Genomic DNA, 19313 nt, shown 5'->3' on the forward strand with positions numbered 1-19313 from the left:
TCTACAGCCCAGCAAAAGCTTACTTCTCACTGAAGGCCTATCTGAAAGGTTACCTCCTCTACAAAGGCTCTCCACTTCCCACCTCCTGCCACCTAGACTCTGAGATCCTTGGGGGCAGGGACGGTGTCTTATACACCATTGTAACCCTAGCATAACATTACACAATAGTGTTCAAAAATGTTTGTTAAATCGTTGGCTCTTGCTCATTTCTAGTTTTCTGGAATCTCTATGGCATGCTTCATAATTTCTAAAAATTGCCAAATAATTCAGAGACTATAACTGCTAACTCTTTAAATCCATGCAATATAATTTGAGTCTAAAAATTAGAATTATTTGTACAGCAAGATTGACTCCAATCTCTACACTTATCTTGGGCTTCAATTACCCTTTGTGCCTGACTCCAGGGCTCTTATTGTCCACCACACTGTACATCTTCAACTGCCTTTTCTCTTGCCTGGAACGTCCTCTTGATGGTCAAGTATTGGCCAGTATGTCTTATTGGAAAAGTATGCCCTTCTCCTCCTCCCAAAATAAGCCTACTCAAAATTCATTTATCTTCATGAATTCCCTTGGACTATTCCCAATTGGCATTAACTACTGTTTTCAGAAAGGCCATTTAAACATTTGTGCATAGAGTAGAAAATAATTAATATCCAAACTCTGGAAAAATCCATTGTTCCAAATGGATTTTTAAATGTCTATCATTTAAAAAATTGTGACATTGTAATGGACAGTGTGCAGCAGAGGGTAGTGAGGGATGATGGTGGAATCCACCAGGCTACAACTGTTTGGTGGTCAGCTCATTTATTGCAGTGTAAAGAGTGATGCAGATGACAAAAGGTGATTCAAAATGACCTTGTCAGTCAATGGTGGCTTCAAACTGTCTATCTAAAAGGGGCTTGGAGTAGCAATGTACTTGTGGAGTGGTACTTGAAGCTGCTTTTGCAGCTTTACATAACATAGCATTAAATCGAGGAAACACCACATGTCCATATTGAAGGCTAAAGCTCCTTCTCCACCAGCCCTTCAAGCCACTTAGTGGCACTGTCTGGGCTACCACCCTAAGAAGCTCTTTCATTGAACAAGAATCATTTTCTACAGAGCAGGAGATACTCCTAGGCTGAAAGAGAAATTTGAAAAGAAATGGTATAGCAACAAGAATTGGGTAACAGTGATAAGCATTTTCAAAAGCCTGTTTATTCATCTTTCCTGTTGGAATCTGCAGATGTACAACTACTAATCCGGATGCTCTGATTTTGTTACGCATATTCCTATTGGTAGATCAACAAAAATTTTCACTTTTTTCATTATTTCATCATGATTTGTGGGTGTGTGGCCATTTTCAAGATTGAAAATTTTAATTTGAGGGCAAAAATTGATATGTGAATTATGATTTTTGTGTTTATATAATATACTATTATGTTTCTTGTAACAATTTTTCTACTTTTAGTTAATCTCATGTTTTCAATCACTTCAAAAATGATTACAAATAGTTAATAAATACAGTCTTCAATGAGTCGAGTAATTTCTTTATATTACATATTAAGATTTCCTAGGATCCTTTGAATACTTGCTTTTTCTTGTCATATCTTATAGCTTATATTCCACTCTTATGTACCAAAATCTTTCTTTCTTCAATCACGTCTCTATTTTGGAGTGAAATAGCTCAACAAGAATTTCCCCTAATTTAGAATAGGTCAGGTGAAGAAAATTCTCTCTTAGGTTGAACAGGAGTATATAATGTACATGCTTGAGACTTTTTAAAGCAAACCATCTAAGAACAACAGCAGTAGACACAGAATCCAGAATTCAGCTTTCACTCCAATTCTCCTTGTTTGATAACACTTTCTAACCAGATATCCTAATTGACCTGTTCCTTTGCTCATCTGCTCTAACTGAATTGAAGACTGAAAATACTAGCCTCCATGTGTTTCCCAGACTGACATCTGAGCCTTTTAGGTTAAAATTCACCCTTAACTGAGGATTATCTAACCCTCCCCCAACTGGTTAAATGATTTCTTATCTAATTCCTCCCATGGCAAATGGGTTGGTTAGGAGGCCCACCACACTCTTGTTGTACTCTAACTCAGCCTGGAAAAGTGAGGCCTGACCAAACCTAGTGGTTTAGCATGTGACCCTATAAACATCTGTCTTGATCTTTTCTGAAGTTGTTTCAGAACATACTGCTTAGCAGCAAAATATCCCCAATTTGATAGCCCTCTATTGGAATTAATGACCCTAACCTGCTCATTTTCCTTTCTGATTTTTCTTTTTATAAGACACCTGGCTTTTAGAAAAGTAATCAAACTCATTTTCCCTAGTTGCAAGATTTCTAGGTCGAGCGTATTATCAAAGCAGCTGTGTAAAAGAGAAAAACAGACCAGGCACACCGATTTTTTTTTAATTTAAAAGTAAGCTTTGGAGCAATCTGAAACATACGATAAGAATGTTTTAGCAATTGTGATTCACCTTTCTGATAAGAATAGCCTATTTTGTTTTATTATATATCCCTTCTAACAAGTCTGGAATCAATTTGATGGATTTTTGATTTTCATGTCTTCAAAGATCTATTAACTGACTTCAAAATTTTAGGAAAACTGAATGTCAGAATTAGTGATGGCTCTTCTTCTGTTGGATGTCAATATTTAGAAGATTGCTTCCCTATGGGTCATTTCTCCAAAATTTGGCAAATCAAATACATTTATATAAAAATATAAGTATGCTAAAGTCAGCGCACATGGCAAATTGAGGAAGAATTTTACCTACATGTTTAATTAGAACTATGTTCAATTATCATCCTTGTTTAATATCCTTGAACTGGGTATCATCATATCAACACCAGGACAAAGGTTTGTTCTCTGAACAATGGAAAATATATCATCCCAAATGTTCCCCCACCTTTTATTTACTTGACTGCAAGAGGAATCATAGCTAAATTTGGTCCTCAATGGCATCCTTGTTGTCTAGCATTTCCATTTTTCATCTTTTAAATTAAGGTTAACATTTTTTCTCTCTTATCTTCCTCTTAAAATTCAGTCGGGCTTAACAATTTCCAAGTCTGACCATACACATAATTGGAAAAAATGATATTATGGGGCTAAAAAGTCTAATGATCTTCTCAAGAATTTATAGCAGTTCATTTAAAGTGTCTTTAGGGAAAACCTTTTTCTATGCATACTGTATACCTCGAGATTATAAGTAAACTGAAAATATCTGTTACTATCCTGTGTATAGACAACTAGAAACAGGTAGTGATAACACACCAAGCAGAATTCAGATATACATTTGAGTAATTTTATTCTTATGAAAGAAGTTTATCCTGTCAAATTGATTGTGGTAGCTCTCAATGCAATGTTCGAGTTCAGACATCGAGATCTGTATCGGACACAGATTTGAGGACAATGTCACTCACAGTACAGATGCTGAAGGTAGAACTCTAGAAGCATAGATGTCTGGTGATTACATATATTATTTCACTCCATTTTATAGTCCAATGATATTTTCTCCACATTTTGAAGATTCCACAGTTCTCTCTATGGCTATGAAGATCTCTTGCTGTTAGAATTGGCAAGACTCCAAATGGCAAGCCCAAAACATGATCAAATTACTTGTTGAAGGGTTTGGGCAGTTGATAAGACCCCTGTCTCCTCCCTCCTAGTTTGAAACCAATACAAGGACTAATGCAAAAGTCAGCCTGCCAAAAAAATGAAAGTATCTATCAACAAGAAATGCTAGAAGAATAGCTTCTTCTTAACGTTGATTTCTTATAGCCCAAACTGACTTCCTGCCAGTTTCCCTCATGTGTATTCCTGATTGAAGATAAGCCAAAAGCAATCTATCTGAATTATTATCCCTATTTCTTATAGAAATGGTTTTACTCAGGGGCTAATCTATGCCTCTTTGCCCTCTGATCAATTCCTTCCCTTTCCTCTACTTTGCTCTACATCACAGAGATGCAGAGTCCTAAAGGCAGCATTTTCCCAAGACCCTTTTTAGCTGGCATCCAGCTGGAAAGACAGGGAAGAGGAGAGATACTCTGGCTTTTCCCTTCCTCATGCCTTCCACTCTCCTGCCAATGCCTCCTACCAGCTGAGACCTGCCTATAGATTGTCATAGCTTCCTGTTGTTGGTCATCTCTACGAGTTGTATCACCATCCCCTGTTTGGCTTCTCAGATTCTTCCATCATCCATGAAACAAAACTATCTGCATTGATTTCCCCTGTTTTAAATACAGAGTAGTTTGTTTTCCTTGTTAGATCCTGACTGATACACTCAATTGAATACACAGCAATTTAACATAAAGCTCTCAGATGTTATACAAGACTGATAGAAGTATAAAGTCTTTGTATTTCTTTCAAAGTTACAGGCAAGACACTGCCTATTTTGCCACACAAGACCCTTTAAACAAGTATCGATACAATCTGCCTGCAACTCAATACCTGTAAATTTGCTCTCTGAACAATGAAAACTACATAACCAAAACTGTCAAAACGATGCCCTTGTTTTTACTTGTCTGCCGGAAGAATCATAGCTAAATTTTGTCCTCAATGGCAATAATTAACTCATTCCAGTTGTCTATCATATCCATCTATCTTCTTTTAAATCAAGTTTACCTTCAAAATTTTTTTTTCCTTTTTGACATTTTTTTGGTCCAGGTTTATATGTGTTTTAATATTGTAAGTTGCTTCAAACTCATTTGGAAAATAGATGATACATATAGTACTAACATAAACATTGTTTTCTTACTAAAAAAGCCATGCTACCTTTGAATTTTATGAAGAATAATGAGTTATTATTTTGTAAAAATGACGCACATTTATCAAGATAGATCAAGTTATATTATGGTAGCAAATGAACAAATAGCACCATAATCTCAGAGGCTTAAAAATCACAAAGGTTTCTTTCTTGCTCACATTATTTCTCCAGTGTTGTTAAATGGTGGCTCTGCTCCACATACTTGACACCAGCAAAGCTGATGGGGGTGCTGCCATCTTCTAAGACCACCTCCGCAACATAAAGCTTCAGGGTTTGCCACAAAAGGGAAGGAGATTAAGGAGAACTTTATACTAGTTCTCAAAGGCTTCAAAACAAAAGTAACATGCTACTTTCACTCAGATTGCACTGGCTACAGCAAGCGAACTCCCTTAACTTCAAGGAAGCATGTGCCAGAAGGAATAAACAGAAGTTTTGGTAAGCGCTAGTAATCCCTACCACACTCATTATTTTAAAAATCCAAACAACACAAAAAGGAGCAAAGATGAAAGTGAAAATCTCCCCAAAATAACAATGTTAATGTTTAATAAGAATTGTATTTAGATATTTTTAATACATATATACAAATAGAAGAACATATAGAAGTACTTTACCAAAACAAAAGCATACTACACATACTATTCTTAACTGAAAATTACTAAATTAAGTTTTATTTGAATTTAATAGAAAAATAAATAAAACTGAAGGAATTGGTGAGCTTCAGATAAATGTTTTTTCAATGGTAAGAGATGTATATCTTTTCTCTAAAAGTATCTCTTCAGAATTAAGGAAAACTCATGGAATTAAAGGACTTGGGTCATCATGATTTTAACTACATGGTTGACATTTAGACAGTATCTACTCCTTTCTTGCTTTGAAATATAAGGAAATTAGCTCACTTATAACACCACCCCTCCTCTACTTTCTAACTCCAAATTTGTGTTATATCTATTATTATTTATATTTTCAAGGTTTATAATATTTACTTTACACAGTTGTTTAGTTTTATGTCTACATTTAAATAAATTCAATGTTTCTCACCAGTCCTTTTGTAATGCTTCTGGGTTCTCATATTCGTTAATTTGATTTATCTCTTAGTTGGTTAGACTTGATTGTCAAGCAATTTTTAAAAATGATCCCTCAGTTCATTTTCTTCCAGGATTCACACATGCTTAAAAATACTTGTCTGATGTTTTTGTTTTTAAAGGAAAACTTGAAAATTTGGCTGGGTATAAAATTATTGGGACACAATATACTTGCTTCAGAACTTGTTCCACTGTCTTCTGGCACTGAATATTGCTAAGGAAAAGTCCAAGAGCAAACTTTTTTAAATCTTCACTCATAGTTGGCTTGCATTTTTCAGACTGGATGTCCATAAGCTTCTTTATTTAGCTTTGGAAATTAGTAACTTCAATAGATTTTATCTTGGAGTTGAGCTCTTTCAATTTTTTCTTAGACACAGCATGGCCTTTTCATCTGCAGATTCAAGTAATTCCTGATTTCAGGAAACTTCTCTCTCTCTCTCTTTCTCTCTCTCTCTCACTCTCTATCCATGTTTTTTCTGTTGCCCTTACTCTTCTTCAGGATTTCTAATTACTCACAATTGGTTTCTCCTTTGGCTCTCTTTCGAGGTATCATTTTTCTCTCATTATTTTTAATATCCTTAGTTATTTTTCAGCCACATTTCCTCCTCTTCTTCTTCCTTGTCTCCCTTCTCCTCCTCCTTTTCTCCTTCCTTCTCTTTTGTTTCTTAACGGCACTTTCATCACTATAATGGCTTTCTTCTTCTCTTTCATTTCTGAGTTCTTCAAGCTTGCTTTTATTTTCTTGTCTTGTAATCTTTTTCTTTGAAACTTTCTATATTTTTTAGCTATTTTTAAAAACAAAGATTGCTTTTAGGTAACATATTTAAGATTATGAAGTATACTGCCTTGCTTCCTAATGTAAGGAGTCTTCAAATGTATGTTGTTTTTCCCTCCACACTCCATATACGTGGAAAGATCTTTAGCTATTTTCCTTTTGATAATTTTATCTTTGAGCATGTGCATCTTTTTCTGAGAGAGTAGTCTGGGAGATGGGTAAGGGAATATTCAAATTCAGTTTGTGTCCTGAGTACCTCTACTCTGCACATATTTCATTCTTAGCCTTAAGAGCACATACTTTCCTCAAATTTTTTCACTAAAAGGTCTGGGATGGCAAAACCCCTTAAGTCACAAACTCCCTGAATCCCACTCACCAAAGGTCATCTTTCTTGGCCATAAGCCTAGACCACTGACCATAAAAATGGCCTGTCTTTAAGGTTTCTTCTTTGGACTTACCTTCTATAGTGTAGAATGAATATCTAAATAATATTGCCCTATCATACTTGTCTATGTTCTTAGATCTCACCACCCTAACCAGAAGATCATTGGATTTGCATTTAAGAATTGTGACGCTTTCTTTAAGGAGAAACCATATCCTGCCTGAGGTTGGAGGATATATGTGTTGGCTCTCAGCAACCTCCCTCACTGTAATTCAAATTTCATAGTATTTGGCAGATTTCCTCAAGGTTTGAGGTTATGGCTATTTCCTTATTTCACTGAAGATGGCTTTTCCTCTTCTATTTTTCATTTTTTGTTGCTGTTGTTGGTGAATTTCAGCAGCAGGGAGTAGAGTAAAAATTACTTTCTTCTGCTATTTAATCAGAAATCAGAATTTTAAAGATCAGAAGAAACTCAGGAGCTAAATTTTTACAGCCAAGAAGACTGTGTTTCTCTAATTATGTATATGGAGTGAGTACATTTTAATATTCTATTAATGGCTGCACTGTACCACTTCATTTATTTTAATAAACGTTTTAGACTTGAAACTTATGGTTCATGCAATGCCACTAATCAGGTTAGATGAGAGCAGAATGCAAACTATGTTATAAGACAGAATCACGAGTTAAGAAAGACTGTGTATTTCTCATATATAAAATATAAAAAAGAGGGAGAAAAATGCTTGGGATATATTAAGTGCTCAAAATTTAAGTTCCCTTCTTTCTATACCTACTAACATATATACAGTAGATAAGAGAAGTTAGAATTGTCAACACATCTTTTGCTAAGGCTTCTAGCTGCCTATTGGGACCTAATGATAAAAGATGCTATTCTCATTATAATAAGAGCAGTGTGAAATGGATTTTCCCTGTTAAATATTTTGCTCTTCTCAGGCTCACAAATCTTGGTGTATACTTGCTAATTATATACAACTAATATATCTTTCCAACGAAAATCTGTGAGGATGTGTTATTTAGTGTCTCTCTAATGGTCTGCTGGAATATGATTCTGGAACACTAATTGCAACCCCAATCCTCTTGTTTCCCACACACACTACACAAGGAGATCGAGGCTTAGAGAGCTGTTAACAAACACAATCACACAGCAAAGCTGCTCTTTCCTTCCTGTGCTGTCCTCGTGTTATTAGACAACGTGTCCAGCGACAGCTGTTTCAGTAACTGTACAAACCTACTCACTCCACTCACAGCCTGTCTCCCAATTGTCTTTGCACTTCTACAAGGTCACACAACTCACTCCAAAAGTTTGACAGAGTGCAAAGTCTGAGAGCTTACAAAACGCATCAGCACAACTCAGATACATTTAGTATGTTTTTTATTTCAAGCAAAGAATTAGGCAGAAAGACCTCTAATAGCTCCTGGGAAAATAGTTTACAAATCCTGTAAATGTTGTTGGGAGGCTGGTTATTTAGAAAGTAATGTCTTCCAAAAGGTCTGAAGCACCACAAATTAAATTTTAAAATGTCAAAGTCATCTGTGATGTACTCTGTACTCACCAAGTGGCACAGTGTACCATAAAATCACCCCCGATTCTGGGCTTGAGATTGCAGGTCTTTTCTCCTGAAATCACCAGGTCTTCTGCTCCACATTAATTCGACAAAATTTTTTTTTTAATTAATGACTGACCAACTATGTAGTTGCCAGATGCTGAGAGAATAGAGTTGAACAGGACTACAGTCTTGTCTTTCAATAGTTGCTAGCTGAGAATTGTAGGGTCTTTCCAGATGTTATACTATATATAGCATATTATCGCTCCTGAATTCATCAAGGTCAAGAGCAACACCAGATACCAATCATATAAGAAATTACATCCAAGGTTATTTGGACACCGTATTAGTTTTCTAGTACAACAAACTAGGTGGCTTAAACAATAGAAATTTATTATCTTACAGTTCTGAAGGCTAGAAGTCTCACATGGAGGTGTTGGCAGGGTTGGTTATTCCTTCTGAGGGTTATAAGGGAAGGATCTGTTCCAGGCCTCTCTCCTTGGCTTGTAGATGACTGTCTTCATGTTCACATGACACACTCTCTCTATATGAGTCTGTCTCCAAATTTCCCCGTTTTATAAGGTTACCAGTCATATTGGATTAGGGCCCAACCTAATGACCACATTTTAACTTGATCACCTCTGTAAAGACCCCATCTCTCAATAAGATCACTCTGAGGTACTAGAGGTTAGGGCTTCAACACAGGAATTTGACACGGTGAGACAATTTAACCTACAACAGACACTACTGTGAAGTTTTGGTAGAAAGGACCCTGAACATTATTCTCTTCTCCAAACTGGCTTGTAAAAGAAGGCCATATTAGTCTAATTATTCACTTTGAGCAACATTATGACTCCCTAAAATGAATAGTTAAATGGCACTTTTATCAGTGGAGATTGCTCCTAGAGGGATCATCTGATTTTGTTAATTCAGTACAGCTTCTGTCAAGATCCAGGTGAAATCCCCATGCTCCAGAAACCTCCGATAAAATCCACTCCAACCTGATGATGACCATCCCCTTCCATGTCCCAGGCCAAAATGGGAACAACGGGGTAGATGCAACTGGGCATCAGATTTCAATTCAAAACAAAACACTTTCTAATAAGTAGAATTACTCATCGGTGAGCTATTGCATTTCTAAGCATGGCATCCAAAGGAGAAACCATAAAATAAAAAGATTGACTATGTTAAAAAAAAAGAAATGAAAACTAAAAGAAAATTTATAAAATGGTGGAAAATGTTTGCTAAATATATGACAAAGGCAAAAGTTATCTTTAACGTTCATTCACTCAACAATTATTTACTGAGCTCCTACTATATATCAGGCTTTGTTTCTAGGTGCGGCAAATGTGAACAAGACCAAGTGCCAGCAAATCAACCAGACCTACCCTGACACTCCAAGAGAAGAACAAGTAGAGCACATAAACAAAAACAGAAATGCAAATGGCAAATAAAGATATAAAATAATTTGGTAATCAAAAATGCAAGTTAAAACAAATTTTTTTTTGCCTACCAAATTGGCAGAACTTTCAAATCCTGTGATGTTGGTGAGGGTACAGAATATGGACCTGATCACATACTTCTCTGGGAGTGGGTTTCAACCAGCTTCTTAATGGTAAAACCCAAACTGCCCCCAAATTTAGACTGAGCACATTTAAAATGCTAAAATGCATATTCCTGGGCTCCACTGCAGAGATTCTGAATCTATCCATCAGATATGGGATCCAGGAAACTGTGTCTTTTGACTACCATGGAGTATCCTAATACAAGTTATCCTTGGGCCATACCTGGGGACAGAGTGCTCTAGACCGTGGGCACGGCTGAACAAACAGTTCCAGCAATGGGACTGTGCAGGGCCTAACAATCAAATGCAGAATGTCTTGTTCAATTAGGTGTGACTAATTGAGAGCAACATTTCAATGGTAAGACAAAAAGGTACCAAGTTATACTTGCTACTGGTGGGCTTTGACACTGGGTCACCCACAGTTCAGCTTTCACAATATTTATTCTCTTTGGTACAGCAAATCAACTTTTGAAAAAATTTACCCTAAGGACATAATCAGGTTTTATTCAAAACATTGGTAGGATTACAGAAATTATTTAAGAGTGAGTTCTAAAAATAAGAAGAGGATAAAGCTACTTTTAATAACTTTTCCTTAAAATGCTGGCTAGAAGTAGAGAACTTAAAAGGGAAGAGCTCTCCACTTTGGGTCCCCATATTTAGACTTTGTTTTGCAAATGTTTTCTGGTTACCATGGCAACTTCTGGATTTCTCTATGTAAATGGGAAATTGGGAACCTCGCCTTTTAAAAGAAATGATTAGTGTGTTCTTTTTATCCTGGTAAGCTCGTTCTGTGCTGACAAATTACATTCTGACAGCTCGGTTGTAATCTAAAACATGCCTCTCTGGAGACTGAATAATAAAGTATTTCCAGGGATTGACAGTTACTCTTCATTTATATTTTTATGTATTTGCTTTCAATGAATTCAAGAGATAAATTGAAGTGCTACATACTTGCTATATTTCTAAAATAATTCAGAAATGTATCCTCACTTGAAAAATCTGACATATGTCAATTTGATTATTGAATTTGTGAACTGTGGTGTAAGGAAAGAACATAAGCTTCTGAAACGGTTGGACTTGGAGCTGAACCCTGGCTCTGCCACCTACTAGTTGTGTGACCTTGGGCAAGTAGTCTAACTCTTTGAGCCTTAGTTTCCATCTATAAAATAAGAATCAGAAATAATATATACATATATAAAGCATCTACAACAAAGCCAAGTCTATTGAGCAGGTTCTTGATATAACATGGCAGCTATTACCAAAGAAAAAAATAAAAGCCAAGCACAGAAACATCCAAAACCTATTAGATTTGGTTTAAAAGAAATCAGGCTTCACACAGGAAAAAAGTGAATAAATTTTTAAAGTAATGCATAACCAACATTGTTAGAATTGGACTTCTTCATGTTTCAGCTATTCATACTATTGTTAAACACTCAACAGTAAATAATAGGAAAAGAGTTTTGGAACTTTGGAAGGTGATAGGACATGACAGATAAGCTTGTACAAAGGAAGCTTAAGGTCCTCAAGACTTTACAATAGTCTGAAAAGATGCAGTTGGCTAAAGTTAAGGCATAACTTTAAAATAGCAAATGGCCAAGGTTTTTAGCTAATAGAGGTCATAGTGAACCAGGGCCAGGAGCCCTCCCTGACCCATTAAAGATGAGGTGACGTAATTGTGAGGATGAGGCCTAGAGTCCTCTAGGGATGCGTCACCTCAGGAAGAAGGTTAGCAGTGAGGCAGGGACAAGTTTCCCCGTGTTTTCCAACAGCATTTATGGATCTACCTTTTTCCTTTTTCATATTTGATTGGTGGGCAGGACCCATCTCTAGTCTGTACTGCTCCATTTGCTGTTTATTGAACTGTGTATGGAGGAGGAGGATTTTTTAGTGGGGCATGTTAAATCTTTCATTATTACACTCCCTAATTCTTAATCTGCCTTTATTCCTTTCTCTTCAATTATTGTGAGAAGAGCATCACGGATGATCGCATGGGCAAAAATGTTGAAGCAATACACAAATGCAAAACATTGTAAACAAAAGAAGATATTCTGAATTAAAAACTATGTACCACTCTCTTTAAATAAAAATAATAATTTAAGGGTCCTTAAATCCATATTATATGTGGCACCTAAGCTCAACTTATTTAAGTTAGTCTATTGAAAAGTACTGATGCAGAACTAGTAAAACAACAACAACAAAACTAAGGTCCCAACACAATAACAGATGTCAACACCATGCTTTCACTACCTGACTTTTCTTTCCATTTATCTATCTTGTATTTAAGGTGGTGCATTCCAGAGGGTGAAAATGAGGCAGAAAATAAGTCACTTGAGGGAGACTTTCTCAGACTACTTCTCCCAGCTTACTGTCCTCACCTATTGTTTGTCATCAGGGACAAGGTAGAACACAGAACGCGGGGAGTGTGATTTAAAAAGGAAAGTGCCCGTGATCACAGTAAGCTGTTCACTAGGGGAACTGTTCCCACATCACCACCACCACTACCGTGACCACTTAATTCCTTTCACTGCAGTGTCGCTGGATGAGACCTTTGTGACCCTCCATCTCCAATCAGTAACTGGTTGAGGTTAGGGCCCAAGACTGAGTTGGGTCAATCCTGGCTCCAGACTATGGTTCCCAGGTAAAATATAGGTGCTCAGTTAGGTTTGAATGTCAGATTAACAACAAATAGTTTTTAGTATAAGTATATCCCCAATAACGTGCTGAGACATACTTATAAAACATACCATGGCAGTGTTCCTGGATCTGCCAACAATAGCTGCAAATGCATAGAGCACTTTCTATGTTCCATGCATTATTCTAAGTTCTTTACAAATATTAATTCACTAAATACATGAAAATACATGGATAGGTAAACATATGCCAATACATGGATGACTGGAGGTTAGGAAGAATGAACTATGTATTTTAAGTTTCAAAAATTATGCAAAAATTCCTATAATTAAGACTTTTGATGAGTTGTCACTGACTAGCTACAAATCAATTTGTAGAAAATTTAAAAATATAAAACTAAAACAGACTAGATTTTTGTCCCTGCTCATTAACTAGCTGCAAGACCTTGGGAAAATCTCCTCAATTCTCTGGATCTAGGTTTCCTTCTCCTAACATGAAATTGGGATGAGATTATTTTTAAAGTCATTGCTGCCCCTAAAATTCTATTATATCTTATAATGTGCAAAAAACAGCTTGCAGAGAAATGCTTATTACCTCTGCAATCATTCTGTTGGTGTCTCCTAAGAAAAGCAGATTCAGAGCTTCTTCCTCTGTGGTTGCCTGATGAAGAGACAAGTTCTTCAGGTGGATATTCTGATCAGGGTCCTCCAATACTGTCACTTTCCTAGGGAAATGGGAAGCAACAACACAAGGCACTTTGAGAATGAAAAGAACTTCAAGTCTTTCTTACAGGTTTCTTTTTTAAAAGCTGTATGTACGATGTCTTGAATTTATAAAATCCAATAGTACACAAGACACCAGACAGTATTGGATTAGCATCAAACACTGACATTCCCTTGACAGTACTACCAAATAGCTTTGGGGCTGAAAAGTATATTACAAGCTCTGATTTAAAGCCATCTGTCTTGGTAATCATCAGAACCCCAAAGCATCTTAAAATATATATTCTTATTGAATTAAAAATGCAAATAGTTAACCTTCTACCTATATCAGGAAACTTGCCTATATAGTATTTTTCTATGTCATAATTCAGTTTCTTACATAGGTAATGCACAAATTTTTCTCCTAATTTTTCCCTTTTGTTCAATTTCATATCATTTTCAATTTACATGACATTTCAAACTGGTTAGCTCATCAATTTAAACATGATGAAAATTGAGGCGTCTGTTATCCCTCTAGGAGATGTTCCCTTCTCTAGTTTTCTTATCAAGGTGAGTTAAAAATTCTCAAGAAGTCTTGTAATAAAATTTTAGTTTGTAATTATTATTTTTATGTCCATCAGATGTGTTTCTTGACTTTTTTTCTTTTACAACATCACTTTTCCTTCCACTGAATCCTTACAGTAAGAGCTTTAGGTCTGGAATTACATTCACCTATTACAACTGCCTCAGTGGGCATCCTGGTGCCAACACCACTTCCTCCCAGGTGAATTCTAACCCTATTTCGAGAGTTGGCTTGTGAGTACTCTCCTTAGAGTCCTCGTAGGACTTTCTGCAAATGAACACAATTTGGCTAAACTCCTCACAGTCTTGCTTCAAATGCCTACAGATTCAAACAATAAAGTTACTAAAGAGAGTTCCCTTCTGCCTCTTGAGTTCTGCCTTCTTGATTTTCTTAAAAATTGTTGAAGAAAGGAAATCTGTAATTCACAAGTGTTGCAAGTGTATCTCCAGATATCTGCACTTGCTTACAGCATTTGGAACTGATCATAATAGATAAAGGTTGGCATCATTTAGCACTATTTCTCCCTTCAAAGTACAACTAGCAAGTGGACGTGTCACTTGCCTATAGACAAAAACACATTTATAAACCCTTAAAAATGAAGATTTTGCAAAGACCATAATTTTTCAGTCTTCCCTTTTGTAAGGAGGTTATCTGGACTTTCATATGTAATTTGTGGGCACTTAAAATACTAATTGCAGGAAGAAAATGTAGCTCTACCAGCACCTCTGTGACCATTATGTCACTAATAATCTAGCCTGTTGCCAAGTTTTGGACTCCTTTTTGTCTCCTTCAACAATACCACCTAAGATGGCAAAAGATCTCTTCCCTTAATGAAAACAAGTATATTTTATTTATTTTTCAACAAGACTCATAAGTGAGCTTATTAAAAATGCTTGAGTTAAAAAATGCTTAGAAAACATGAAGGCATTGTTAACTGAAATAGATGAATTGTGCTCTATTTTTAGGAACCCCCTTTATTCCTTAAGCTTTACTTCCACCCTGATCCTTCTGATATGCTCGAGAAGGTTTGCCTAAATTCAATCCCTAGGGACACAGAAGTTAGAATTCTTCCTAAATCCACAGATTCTAGGCCTTAGAGGTAAAAAGAAGTTAAGTAATATTGGAAGGAAGATGAAAGCATGAAATAAGTGATGAGACAGTATATTAGAAGTGAGAAAAGAAGAGAGTTCTGTCTTTTTCAACAGGAGGGAGAAAACAAATTCTCCAACTCTGAGGCAAAGTCACCTGTGGTACATGTTGTAAGACCAAGTCTGCTACAAAATCAACCTGTGCAAGTTCAGAAAAGGGAGAGGTGGGGGAGCAGGAAACAATTCAAAGACAAGGATGTTCACACTCACTGGGCACCAAAAGTATGCCAGGGACCTGCACTGTCTTCTGTAATCCAGTTGTAATCCTGGCGGCACACAGGAATAGCCTGCAGAACTTAAAACAACACACCGGTGCCAGGTGTCCTCCTAAGCGGTTCGGATTTCACTGTTCTGGGGCGTGGACTGGGTATCAGGATCTGTAAAGGTTCCAGGTGATTCTAGTGTGCAGCCAAGGTTGAGAGCCATTGACTTCATCTTTAACGACCACACAAGGTGGACATAGGAGGAGGAGGTTTCTGGTTTCTTTATCTTTACTCTCCACCCAGCTCCACCCCAAGCCCAAAGGGGAGACTTACTCATTTTACTGGTTGGAGCTGAAGTCACTTTGGGTCATATCTACTAATAGGCAGGGCCCCTGTGAATTTTAAAAAGCTTGTCCTTCCATGGGAAGTTTCTTTTCTACTTCCCTGACCATGCAGCTGATGGGTAAACTAAGCCACCCATTAACCACAACAATAACTAAAGCTCAACTGGGGATTATGGATATTCCTAAACATCCATAGGGTTTATATCATTGCTAAATCAAAACAAAATCTAAATGATAGTTTAGATCAAATCTAAAATCTAAATGACATAATCTCCTCACCATTACTTCACTGAAATGAATGCAGAAAACAAGGAAGTATGGAACTCTAAAAGTGTTCATTTATTAGACAACCTAAATGGGTCACTGATTTAGGATTATATTTACAAAGAATAGTTAGAAGCATAAGGTAGAAAGCGTGAAATGTCATCAGCAGCATTTGGCTAAGCTACTTTTTTCCTTGTAAGTCATTCAGAGCCTTTGATCTGCAATGAACCTACCTCAGAACTATTACACTTCTATATTTACTTCCAGGTGCTCGTCCAGCTTTGTCACTTTGATCATAATGCAATTTGCACATGCTTCCAGTTTTTCTGTATAGAACTCTCAGCCGTCTTTTGTAACCCTGTAACTCATCACCAGGCATTTCTCTGGCACTTTTCTGATACTGTTTTCCTCACTACTTTCTGATTTCTTGCCCGTGGAGGTTTTGAAAAGTAAATAAAAAGACAGGTTGGTGTCCAGTTTAGTTTGACTTCTTTCACGGTTCTCTCCCTGCTTTGGGCTCATCTGTTGGGCACGCTTTAATAAAAAGACTCCACCTCTGGCATCTTTCTGGAATCTTCTTCAGTGCAACTTTCTCCAATCAGGGTCTCTCTTGCCAGTTCTTCTCCTCAGATTCTTTCCTGGTTTCTGCCCAATCCCTTGGGCATGAGGCTTTGGACCTTCCCTTATTGCTCTGCCTGCCCTCATTGAAAATCCCTTTTGCACTTAAGCCTCCCAACCAATTTGTCACTCCCACCCACTCTCATGCCTTTGCTCAGAGAAGTACAGCCTGAGCTGGGTACTACCTCTTGACTAGGTCGACTAATCTGGGAGAGAGAATGCTTTAAACTCTGCTGTTGGTGGAAAGCTTTTCAAAGTTGGAGGAAATAAGAATCATCAGCAAAAGTTTCTCTTCGAGTTGCTTCCTTTCCTGGCCCTTCGCCTCCCCCCGCCACTCCCCACGCCCTCAGCTCTCTAACAAATCAATAGCTATTTCCTGAATCCTCAGTCCACCACTCGATTCTGACTATAATTTTCATAGCTTGAAAGAGGGCTTTATTGGAGTTTCTTAAATAAACATCTTAATTCCAAGATGGAAACCCCCCAAACTATTTATTTGATTCCTTTTTGAAAGGACCTGTGAATAGTTTTCTCTACAAAATGTTTCTAAAATGTTTAGATTTCAAGCAAAAAGCCACTGATAGCCTTAACTTGGACCCCTAAGTGGAAAAGTTCTGCTAAGTATACTCAGCCTGCTCAATGATGGAGAAGAAGCAAGCTTTGTGTTTTCTCTGTAAACAGAGACTCTTTTCCATTTGGCTAAGTAGTTGGAATTTTTAGGCTTTCTAATTGCCTGGAAGACATATAAAGAGCAATGGCCAAGCTCTTGTTCCCAGTAATGGAAGCCATCAATGAAAGAACCCTCCCCACCCTACATCCCATCTCCACAACATTCCAATACCACCAACTTGCTGAACAGGGACTTTCCAGGAGTTACTACAGTGAATCTGGTTTCTCATTTTCATGCTATAGACAAATATTGCTATGGTGATTTCTATTATCTTCTTCTACTTGCAAGTGCCCCATGTGATGGTGCAGGCCAGGCACTGAACAACGGCACCGTATACAAGATGGTGCAATTCACATGAGTCTGTAGATTTATTATGACTTATGTCTGTCAGGGGGCAGTAAAGTGTCTTCCAACAAAACCAGCATATTACAACAATTTTTCAACAGGTGGCAGGGTTGCCTTTTAATAATCACATGAAGGTACCATACAGATGAGAGGTAGCTCAGTCTAGTTACCTTGACTTAGAACAATATCAGTAGTAGGCAGCCCTCACGAAAATGGGAGGGTGTCCATCAGGCTCTTCTAAATAACTGAATAATCTCACATATTGTGAACAAGCTGCACCATTCATTTCAATAAAGAGAATATTACCTAGTTCATCATTTTCCAACTTCCTTTTTTTCCCCACCCCAACACATTTTCAGAAACTCTCTACAGGGAGGATTTGGGGGAAGATGTAAATTTTTAGAAGTATGTAAGGGGAGCCCTCCTTCTTCTTTTTTTTTTTAATGGCTATATGGGTGCTTTCCCTAGATATCCTTTTTTTTTTTTTTAAAACTTTGGGTTTATTTATTTATTTATTTATTTATTTATTTATTTATGGCTGTGTTGGGTCTTCGTTTCTGTGCGAGGGCTTTCTCTAGTTGCGGCAAGTGGGGGCCACTCTTCATCGCGGTGTGCGGGCCTCTCACTATCGTGGCCTCTCTTGCTGCGGAGCACAGGCTCCAGAGGCGCAGGCTCAGTAATTGTGGCTCACGGGCCTAGTTGCTCCGCGGCATGTGGGATCTTCCCAGACCAGGGCTCGAACCCGTGTCCCCTGCACTAGCAGGCGGACCCTCGACCACTGTGCCACCAGGGAAGCCCCCCTCCTTCTTTAGATTGATTAAAAATCTAAAAGATTTCTTCTGTTATAAAATATAAATAGTTGAAACATCACTTAAGAAAGTTTTATGAACCTGCAATAAATTTTTGTGTTGGTCTTAACCTAGACAGATGGGCTAAAAGTAATGGATACTTTTTCTCAAGATCACTACTGAGATATTTTGAAAACTCTTTCTAGTAACTTGAAAAAGATATCTTTTCTTTCTTGTTTTATCTAATATTATATCTTCTTACTGATAATGAAAAATATAGCCAATCACATGACACTTTAGATTGAGTTATTTCATTTAACCTACTAAAAACACCAGGTTCTCTACTAAATACTTAAAGAAGAGATTATACCACTTATCTACAATCTCATTCAGGAGAGAGAAGCAGAGGAAATACTTCCTAACTCATTCTGTGAGGTCAGCATTACCCTTATACCCAAACCAAAGACATAACGAGAAAAAAAAACTCTAGACTATATCTCTCATGAACATAGATGTAAAAATCCTCAGTAAAGTATTAGCAGATCAAATCCAACAATGTAGAAAAAGAATTATATACCATGACCAAGTGGGATTATCTCAGGTATACAAGGCTGGTTCAACATTCAAACATCAGTCAATATAATCCATCACATCAACAGACTGTAAAAGAAAAATCACATGATCATATTAATAGATGCTGAACAAGCATTTGACAAAAACCAATACCAATTCATGATAAAAACTCTCAGTAAACTAGGAATACAGGGGATCTTTCTCAACTTGATAAAGACTATCTACAAAAACCCTACAGCTAACATGATAGCTAATGATGAGAAACTCAAAGCTTTCTTAGTAAGATCAGATACAAGGTAAGGATATCCCCTCTCACTGCTCCTTT

At 37.0% G+C, this 19313-nt stretch overlaps 1 protein-coding gene across 1 annotated transcript in view; it reads right to left on the bottom strand.

Moving 5' to 3' along the window:
- The window catches only part of KIF6 (kinesin family member 6), a 399233-nt gene that overhangs the window by 263207 nt on the left and 116713 nt on the right, over positions 1-19313 (bottom strand). The window contains exon 6 of the mRNA XM_007197919.2: positions 13346-13475. Coding sequence (XP_007197981.2) covers positions 13346-13475 — 130 coding nt within the window. The remainder of the gene's footprint in view (positions 1-13345; positions 13476-19313) is intronic.

This window comes from Balaenoptera acutorostrata, chromosome 10 (genome assembly GCF_949987535.1).
Source record: "Balaenoptera acutorostrata chromosome 10, mBalAcu1.1, whole genome shotgun sequence".
Lineage (NCBI taxonomy): Eukaryota > Metazoa > Chordata > Mammalia > Artiodactyla > Balaenopteridae > Balaenoptera > Balaenoptera acutorostrata.